The sequence below is a fragment of the Felis catus genome, chromosome F2 (genome assembly GCF_018350175.1).
Source record: "Felis catus isolate Fca126 chromosome F2, F.catus_Fca126_mat1.0, whole genome shotgun sequence".
NCBI lineage: Eukaryota > Metazoa > Chordata > Mammalia > Carnivora > Felidae > Felis > Felis catus.
In genome coordinates, this window is record NC_058385.1 from 35844728 (window position 1) to 35854359 (window position 9632).

Consider the following 9632-nt stretch of genomic DNA (forward strand, 5'->3'; position numbering starts at 1 on the left):
TTCTGTTTGTCTCTCTCAAAAATAAACATTAAAAAAAATGGGGTGCCTGGGTGACTCAGTCCGTTGAGCCTCCAACTTTGCCTCAGGTCATGGTCTTGTGGTTCATGAGTTCCAGCCCTGCACTGAGCTCTGTGCTGATGGCTCAAAGCCTGGAGCCTGCTTCAGGTTCTGTGTCTCCCTCTCTCTCTGCCCCTCCCCTGCTCATGCTCTGTCTCTCTCTCTCTCTCAAAATAAATAAACATTGCAAATTTTTTTTTTTAATTAAAGTATGAAGTCCCTCAAGACGCTAAACTAGAAGAAACAAGTAGGACCAAGAGGAGTGACTGCCTAGCACTTGTGTAAAGAGGGGATGAATGCACAGCCATTAAAAACCCCAAACAAATTCAAGTATCTAATCACTATAAACAATGACAAACTATTAACACATGGTAGAGTTCAACTGTGAAAGTTCCCATGGAAAAAATGCCTCCACTGACACCACTCAGAGTTTGACTCTGCATCAGCCTCTGCAGAGGCTCATGCCTGCATTCCACTGACATCACCTCAGGTGCGTGCAATTTGGGGACATGAAATAAAGTTTATAAAAGTATCCAGCTTCCCTTAAAAAGGGGCAGTTTATTTCCCCTTAACTTAAGCATGACTAAAACAAATACTGCAAAATTCCATTCCAGTGAGTAGTTTATTTGGTCATTTCAATACATCACTCTAAGGACTATTTCTCCTGAGACTATCTGTGAGGCCATGGCTTACTTCATTTATCTAGGTTTCATGTAACTGACCAGATTAAAAAACTTTTTAAAAATCTGAATGATACTTGTGAGGAAATTATAATATCTTAATTAAAGGGTGCTTTGCCCCATACATTAGTGACTGCCTCCATCCACCAAAGGTCGTATTATAATCTGCTCAACTGAAAACACATCTGAGGTCCCTATTTAAAGAGAAAACAGCTTCACACTTTTGTGGCTCATTTCATACATAATTTAAAAAAGAATAATAGGTAGGGGTGACTGGGTGGCTCAGCAAGTTAAGCATCCGACTTTGGCTCAGGTCATGATCTCAAGGTCTATGAGTTTGAGCCCCATGTTGGGCTCTGTGCTGACAGCTGGGAGCCTGGAGCCTGTTTCGGATTCCGTGTCTCCCTCTCTTTCTGCCCCTCCTCTGCTCGCACTTGGTCTCCCTCTCTCTCTCTCAAAAATAAATAAACATTAAAATTTTTAATAAAAATAAAATAAAAAATAATTTAAAAATAATGGGTAAAACCTATATTTTGAAATCCATTTCCATGGAAAAACAAGTATTCAACAAGGCCCCATGGTAAACATTAAAAAATAAGATAACTTTAGTCTCACAAGCTTTTAAAATTGGATTTTTGCTACATATAACCAAAAAGGCACGATCAAATTAAATTTACCCCCCTCTCATCTTTAAGACTAGAATTATTTCACTAGTCATTTTAGTTAAAATGAAAATACCAAAAGCACCTGCAGTCACTATAATGTATAGTTTCTGATCTAGTCTACACCTAAAAGCAAGGGATATATAAAGCAGTCCTGCATTATAACATTCATTGTCATGCTGTCATGCCCAAAACTCCTGGCCTCCCAGAAAAGTGCTAATTTCCTTCTTAGTTCATCAAATATGTAATCATTGGTGCCAAGAGGCTCTCAATATAGCTACCTCACATCTTAAATCATAAGCCATGTGTTCATTGATTTCTTGCAACTTTCTCTGATTGGCTATGATTCATTTGAAGGCATGTGACTGTACCTAGTGTCCGTGATTTTAAACCAAATTCTTCTATTCCATTGGAGTCTTTAGGCAGCTCAATAGCTCCCTCTAGCCTCCTTTTCTATACTACACCCACAGATCACATTTAATCAAAGGTCAGGGGGCCACAGTGGGATTTTTCTTATTCTGTTGGCTAAACTTCTGTTAAGAGGCTCATCAAGATATTCCACTAATCCAAACCCAAGGACGCACGATGCCAAGCGACTGTGGTGAAACACTAAGACAAAAAACATCCACTCAGAGTGCTAAATGACAGGAAGCAACAATCAAATATGGTTTTATGAACCTCAAAATCTATAAATAAATTTCCCATGAAAAAGAAAAAGAAAGCAAATGAAAAATTGGTATCACACACACTATTACTTAGTATTTTATCCTTTTAGCGTGGAATATTTTTGCTGTTCACATAAGCTGTATATTTTATAAAACAAATGGAATCTGATTTTCCACATTCAAAATCAAAAGTATTATGAAGAATAAAAATAACCCTCCAAGAGCCATGTGCCAAAATTATTTTCCACAAAGGGTAGAAAGGATATATGGTATAAGACTTTGTTTCCCTACAAAATATGTGTATATTTTTTATAGATAATAGATTTGAAATATGAGACCCTCTCCCCCCCCTCAAAAACCAAATCTTTATCTTATTTCAAATTGCCTTTTTAAGACTGAAGTGCCAACTTACAGATGATACATATTTTTCGAAATAACATCAAGCCACGTTTTTAATATTAAAATTTTTAAGTATGCTACCTTGGCCAAAAATTGATTTTGAAATTACATATAATTTGCTACTGCTGCCAGTGTTTTTATTACTCAGCAGAAGGCTAGGATTATTTTCAAAATGGAACACCCTGTGTCACTACAGATGATAACAAATGTTAGAATTAAGTTGCACATTCTGCATGTTTTCATGATATCTACTTCAGGAAAAAAAAAAATCTCAATACTACCTTTGGGATCTAATTGCCCCCAAATTTACACAGTAAATATGTACAATTTTCCTCCTTCGTCTATATAAATTAAAGCTTGGAGGCTAAACACAGTAGGATTTCAAAACTCATGGAAATGTCTTTAGTGATAGTTTAGTTCAACTTTTGTATTTGCAGATGACGGCGTTAAAGAAATGACTTGTCCGAGATCAAAGCTGTGTTAGTACAAGAACCAAAGTTAAAGCAGACATCCCTTGACCTCTGTCCTAGGGCTTCATTACATTGCCAGCTACCTTCTATTCTCAGTGTTAGAAGGGCAAGATTGTTGCTTTTTAAAAAAAAATGTCTTTGTCGTTATAGAAACCATTTTTTTAAGTGTTTATTTATGTTTGAGAGAGAACACAAGTGGGGGAGGGACAGAGAAAGGGAAATAGGATCTGAAGTAGGCTCCAGCTGACAGCAAAGCCTGAGGCAGTGGTGGGGTTTGAACTCATGAACCAGTGAGATCATGACCTGAGGCGAAGTAGTACCCTTAACCGACTAAGCCACTCAGGCACCCCAAAAATACTTTAGTATCTTTTTCTGGCCCTTTAATAGTTTTTTTCTTCCCCCCCCCCCTCTATTAATTAAAAAAAAAAAAGACTTTTATGTTCTGGATTTGGGGTATAACAAAAACCTGGCCTAAGTTATATATTGAATCCCACCTACTGCACATAGGAAGCACACCGGCCTTGAGCCAGTTAAAATAAATAGGCCCACTGAATCATAAAGGCCTATTTATTTTCCATGGTATTAGAAAAGATGAACAGATTTCTGTAAACTTAGTTTTATAAAAGAAGGTGTGAGCTGAACTTGACATTCTATGATAGTAACAGATGACAAGACAAAATGTGCAAATCATATTCCTGAACTAAACTGTCTAAGAAAAACCCACGGGAAGAAAATGTACTGATGTTAGTGGTTGATATTCAGTCTATTATACTTTTTAAAAATGAAAAAGGTATTAAAATAAAATTTTCGTGGACCAACTAATATGTCTTAACCTGACAGACTTTTATGTAATTAGATGCTACCATGACAATTTACCCTTGAATCAGCATCCTTTTTTTTTTACTACTCATAATGATATCTGAAAAGTATTAAGTGTCGCACCATGTGAAGGCATGTTCCCATCTATCCATCAGATCTAATATGATCTACATATATTCATTTAATCATCAAAACAACTCTATGAGGCAGGCACTATTAGTATCCCCATTTTGCAGATATGTACAGTGAGGCTCGGAGATTAATGAATTAGTCCATTATTAACTTAATAATTAACTTATTATTAAGTAAAAGAGCCGGGATTACAATCTAGCAATCTGGTGCCAGAGTATGTGATCTTAATCATTATACTACTCCAAAATAAAGAACAACTTCATGGCTATAATTATACTCACAGATATTTAAAATAAACTGTGACAGAAAGTAACATAAAAAATGAGTTTCTCAATGTGAATATACATGCTGAAGGGTCAGAAAGTTCCTGAAGGAGCTAAAGAAATCTTTTTTCTTTTAACCTTGAACAAATTTAACTAATTCATTCAAATGTCCCATGGCTTTTTTTTTTTTGGGGGGGGGGGGGCTTGAAATAATTCCAAATGGTCATTTACCAAATATTCTGAACAGGTACACTTGGAGTGGTTGGGATAGGTCAGGCAGTGAAATACATTTACATAAAATAATTGATTAATCCAACTTCAGAGAAAAGAATTATACCACTGAACAAGTACATTAAAATTTTATGTTCATAACCTGAAATAGCATGAATAAGAAAAAGTAAAAACTTTAAATCTGCCACTTTTAACTTGACTCCAGAGATTTAAAAAGCTGTTATTGAACCCAACTCTATCCTTACTTGATGGCAAAGAAGATACTGAAAGAGGAAACCCAAGTGTATAGAGAACGATGGACTTGGAAAGTTGTTCTCTGTGGACTTCTCAGGGGAATAGTAAGAGACATCCTACCTGGCTAGCACACACTCATCTGTAAGGGTTCAATGAATAACCCTAGATCTGGGGAACTTGACCAGATAACTGTGAACAGAGAAAAGCATAAGGTAGGACACACAGGAGAAGCTGTCTTCTGATCTCCTGGTCATAGTTTTTGGTCCTTATGAGCATTCTGAACAGCCAGCATTCCTACTTTGTCTTGGAAAGCTTGAATCTTGCAATAGATAAAAAACCTTTACGAATCAGTCACACAGCCTCTGTTCTTGCCCAGTAAAAAATACTACAGGGGGAATTATGGGATGTAATCAGAACAGTCTCTTATTCAAGGGGGCTGACCAGATCACAGCATGAGCAAATCACCTTCCATGAGGAAATGAAATAATGCACATTGATTAAACAAGTAGAATGCAAGATATATGAAAAAAGTAACCCCAATATATGACATTTTAAAATCTATAAAATATATCTTTAATCTCTGAAATGCCTCATCACCAATTACTGCCAAGTTTAGATGTAGTACAGAGCTACTCCAAGTAAATTCTGACCTTTCAACTAGATTCAGATAAACCTGATAAAGGTGAATAAATACTAAATCAGTTAAAGAAACATACTGTAGGAAGAATGTAGGAAATGGTTACACTCATGATTCACAGTACTCGCCATAAAATATCTTATTTAAAAAATATAGAATCTCTCTTCTTTCATTAATTAGGACAATAAGATCAATTTTTGTTTTATATTTGCCACAAGAAAGTAATCAACTTCTTATGCTTTGATATGTGCATCTTTCAGAGTATCACATCTTTATTTTACCACTCAATTGGCTTAAAATAATTTTCCGCATTAGAAATGTGTGTGAATGTTTAAAAAACAATAAACAATATGTTGCTAATATATTTAACATTGACAAAGTTGATGATGAAAGTTATTACTCTCGTGAACTATATACTATCTCAAATTTCATAACAAAAATGCTTGCAGAGTACAAAAAATCCCACAAAAGTTAAAAAATAAAGAGCCTCAGGATCATGATATTACCCATAAGAACATTATTTTAGAGACAGTGTGATTTTTTAGAGCACAGAGTTTCAATCCTAATTCTTTGTTAACAGTGTAGCTTCATGTGACCAATGAACACCTCTGATTGAGACTGCTGTCCAATGATTGGAGTCTTTGACTTTTAGTTAACATTAGCAATATACTTCTTTTGAATTGTGGTAATGACTTACACACTGTAAGGCCCACAACCCCCAAAATGGGTCCAACAGTGTACAAAAATCTTTAAACAAATAAACACTGAAAATTTGGCATAAAAAAAAAAAACTGTTCTACCCAAAATATATAAGGAGATGAATGAATTGAATCTCTTCCATACACTACTTCTGGTAGTGTCTGACCCTTTCCTAGCTATTGAGATGTTCCTTTTGCTTCTTAAAAACAAAAACAAATAAACAAAATACAGTCTTTCTATGTCACAGGCTTCCACCAGCATATTAAGAAATATCTCCTGCTCTGATCACTGAAAATCCCAAATGCTTATAATCTTACAAATAAGCAGGAAAGAGTTAACATGAATATTTCTACTCAGTCCCCACACCTCCAGGGGGAAATATGTTTTTAAACCTTAAAGTATAGGAATAAAAAGTACAGTGTTCCCATCAATTGTGAAGTTCAGTGAGGAATAAAGCATTGTAATTTCAGCTGTCAGCATAAAAAGCATCTCTCAGAAGCTTCGTTCCAACTATAATAACTTGGTGTGCCTGCTAGGAAAAAAATTTATGATCATATGAGCTTCATGCATGATTGATACCATTACTGTTTATTTTAAGACTGTCCTTGAGAATCAATCAAATAAAGCATTTCCAGTGTTTGTTTTGCAACCAAGAATGAAGAACACAATCAGTGCTTTTCTAGAGAAGATGTGACTGACTCGTCTCCCTATTAGAGCTTCCACCAAAAAGAAATATCTAATAAAGGTGAATCAGGCAGAAATTCATGTCAGAAAATATCCTGTCTTCCCATGTTCTTTACAGTATGTGGAAATAACTAGCAGCTACTCTTAGGATTAAAAAAGAAAAATAATGGCTATCATTACACATAAGGAAATATATAAACCCAACTAAGAATATGCTCAGTGCTTAAAAAACTAACTGGAAATAATACAAACTATGAAGCATAACCTAATCTAATTTTCATCAGAAAATTTCCTATGTATCAAATAAGGCTTTTAAAGTCTCAGATGGCACCAGCCTCTTGTCATTCATAAATATTTGCATGGTGTAATAAGCACGGATGAAATAACTTAAATACTCTAAAAATGGGGGAAATAACTCTTTTTTCCATGAACCATTTTTCACATATATCTTGAAGAAAAGATCATGAAAAATTAAAATGAAATACTTTTTTAGTAAAATTAACTTTTCTTGCATAATATCTGATTGAACTGCCTAAGGGATTCAAACTATAAAGAAATACAATAGAATTTATGCGTAGCCTCAACAAGGAAACCTAATAACCACCCAAACACTGATGGTATCCCAACAATGTCTGAAAGCAAATCCAAGACTTTGCCAAAGCAAGTAGCCATCAATCCAGACTCTCCCTTCTACTCCACAGTGAGCAAAATAAAACCAAGCACTTACTTTCGCCCACCTCCCCCAAGCCCCACCTTACCACCATCACCACCAAACTGAAGCAATGGGCCCTTCTGTTTATAACATACATAAGAGCTTGCCACTTTCATTCCTTCAGTCTATGAACTAATTACTCCTTCATTTCAACATTAAATTATCTCTTGATTTCAGTGTTACATAGAAAAATCGATCTGTGCCATATAATTCTAAAAGTTCAAATTTGCAATCGAGAGGAAGTCTGGACTTTCAGCCCCTTTGCATCGCTCTTTTTATTCAGAAAAACAAAGTTGTATTTTTCAAAAGGTTAAACAGTTTTGGTTTTCAAACTGGGGTTTCTGTGTAATATAATCATACATAACATCTGTAAACTTCTTCAACTCTTGATAATGGTTCTTACTTTTCCAAATACTTTCTCTACCCACCATGACTTATTACATGGAGTCCTAGGAACAGTTTGTATAAACACAGGGTTATATTCAGAATATGGCCTCACACATGGCATTTATTATGCACACTTTGTATATAAATCTGTTACACGAAACATGTTCAAATGCTGTGCAACAGGTCCTGCTATTGTGTAAACACACCCTCCCAACAAAATGACAGTAAGCTGTAAAGAATCAACAATATTTTAAAAATTACATTATTCTTCAGAGACCTAATCGTAATTCTTTTGAGATGTCAGAAGACAGAAGACCTAATCAAAAGGAATCTATTTTACTAAAACCTTCTTCCTGTCTTTGTATTCCACCGTGTATGTTATAAACTGGAGTTAGAGCCCAGGCGTATACACATTTCCATTGATTTACTGCACATTACTGGCTTTAGTGCTGAGTTGATGACAGGAAGAGTACTTTGGCAGAGGTCTGACAAGTCCTTATCCTCAAGTTCCCTTCTGCTTTATGTCTGTCTGTTCCCAAAGCTATCAAAGTAAGGCAAATGACAGACTAAAACCTCTCGGTTTTGCCATGAGAGTGTGAAATCAAATTAAAAACACACCTCAGAACTATTACATTGGGCCACGTTTATTTTCAATTGGCGGGGGGAGGGGAAGAGAAGACACTTTAAAAGAGATGGATTTCACGTCCTCTGTGTAGCCAGATCTAGTTACAGTGTATTGAGTTATGTCTAAATGAGAAAAAGACTCTGTCTAGTCAAGTGTTTTATCACAAAGTAATGTTATTAAACATATCAAGTATTCCCACGCTCTCCTCCAGATTCTTTGATTTTAACCTCCTTTGTTAGGCACAGAACACAGGGAGAAAGATTTCAGGAACAATACCAAGACAGCACATGATGCCAAGCAATGAATTCTGTATTTCCTGAACAGTTTTTTCCTCACAAACTCAAACTGCTTTACACGTTTGCTGTATGTAGGACTTCGCCTTTTCCCTGGGTGACAAGCATGGACCGGCTACAAATGTATCTCCGAGCGCGCAGCATCGTGCTTTGTGCTGCTGGGGATAACGGATTCTCAGTCTCGCGCGCATCCATCACCTAAGACACAGGGAAACTCAACCAGGGTCTCGGCGGCTACAAGGGAAACAATGTGTTGAGACCTTGGCTGCTCGGAGCTACCAGGATCCCAGGAGTGAACGAAATGTTTCAGGGAGCAGCTCAGGCAAGGGGGAAGGAAGAAGGCTCTCATACTCTTACCTCCACATTGAAATACTGCTCCGTTCCGCAGACGGTAGCACATAAAATCCAAAGCAAGGTTTGCAAGAAAAATACCCCCGAATGATGCACGAAATCCAACCGTCTTCCAGTGCTGAATGTGAGTAAGATCATAGTGAACTGTGCTTCAGTGGATGGACGAGCTCCCCTTCGTTTTCTCCCTCTCTCCCTCTCCCTCCCTCCCTGGTCTCCTTTCAAAAAAAAGTCCTCCGGGTGGGTAAGGAGCTTGCAGGTTCACCCACAGCCCGGCAAGGGGAGGAGACTGAGGGCCCAGCACACGGCAGCCCCCGAGAAGCAGCGGCGGAGGCAGGGTCAGCAGCTGCCTGCATTCACCATCCTCGGGGGCCCGTCACCGGGAACGTGGCGCCCAAGTTCACCGGCGGTTCCGGCTCAAAGCGCCGAGTCGCAGCCGCAGCAGCAGCCGCCGCCGCCGCCGCTGCCGCCGCCGCCTCCTCCAGCCCGTGCGTCCTCCTCCTCCTCCTCCACCTCCTCCACCGCCCACTCCGCCGCCGCCGCTGCCGCCTCCTGCTTCTGCGGGAAGGGCCTCCGCCGCTCCTCGCTTCTCGCCTCTGCTTCTCCTTCCCTCCTCTCCTCGCTCCCCTCCAGAA

General features: G+C 37.9%; 1 protein-coding gene across 3 annotated transcripts in view; it reads right to left on the reverse strand.

Moving 5' to 3' along the window:
- MMP16 (matrix metallopeptidase 16) overlaps nucleotides 1-9417 on the reverse strand; it is a 314166-nt gene extending 304749 nt beyond the window's left edge. For 2 of the 3 annotated variants that reach the window (XM_019822866.2, XM_003999956.5), the window contains exon 1: nucleotides 9007-9414. In XM_019822866.2, the coding sequence (XP_019678425.1) occupies nucleotides 9007-9138 (132 nt within the window). In that variant the 5' untranslated portion in view covers nucleotides 9139-9414. Of the gene's footprint in view, nucleotides 1-9006 lie in introns of all 3 variants that reach the window. The other variant, XM_019822867.3, reaches the window with a different exon arrangement.
- Nucleotides 9418-9632: the final 215 nt, after the last annotated feature.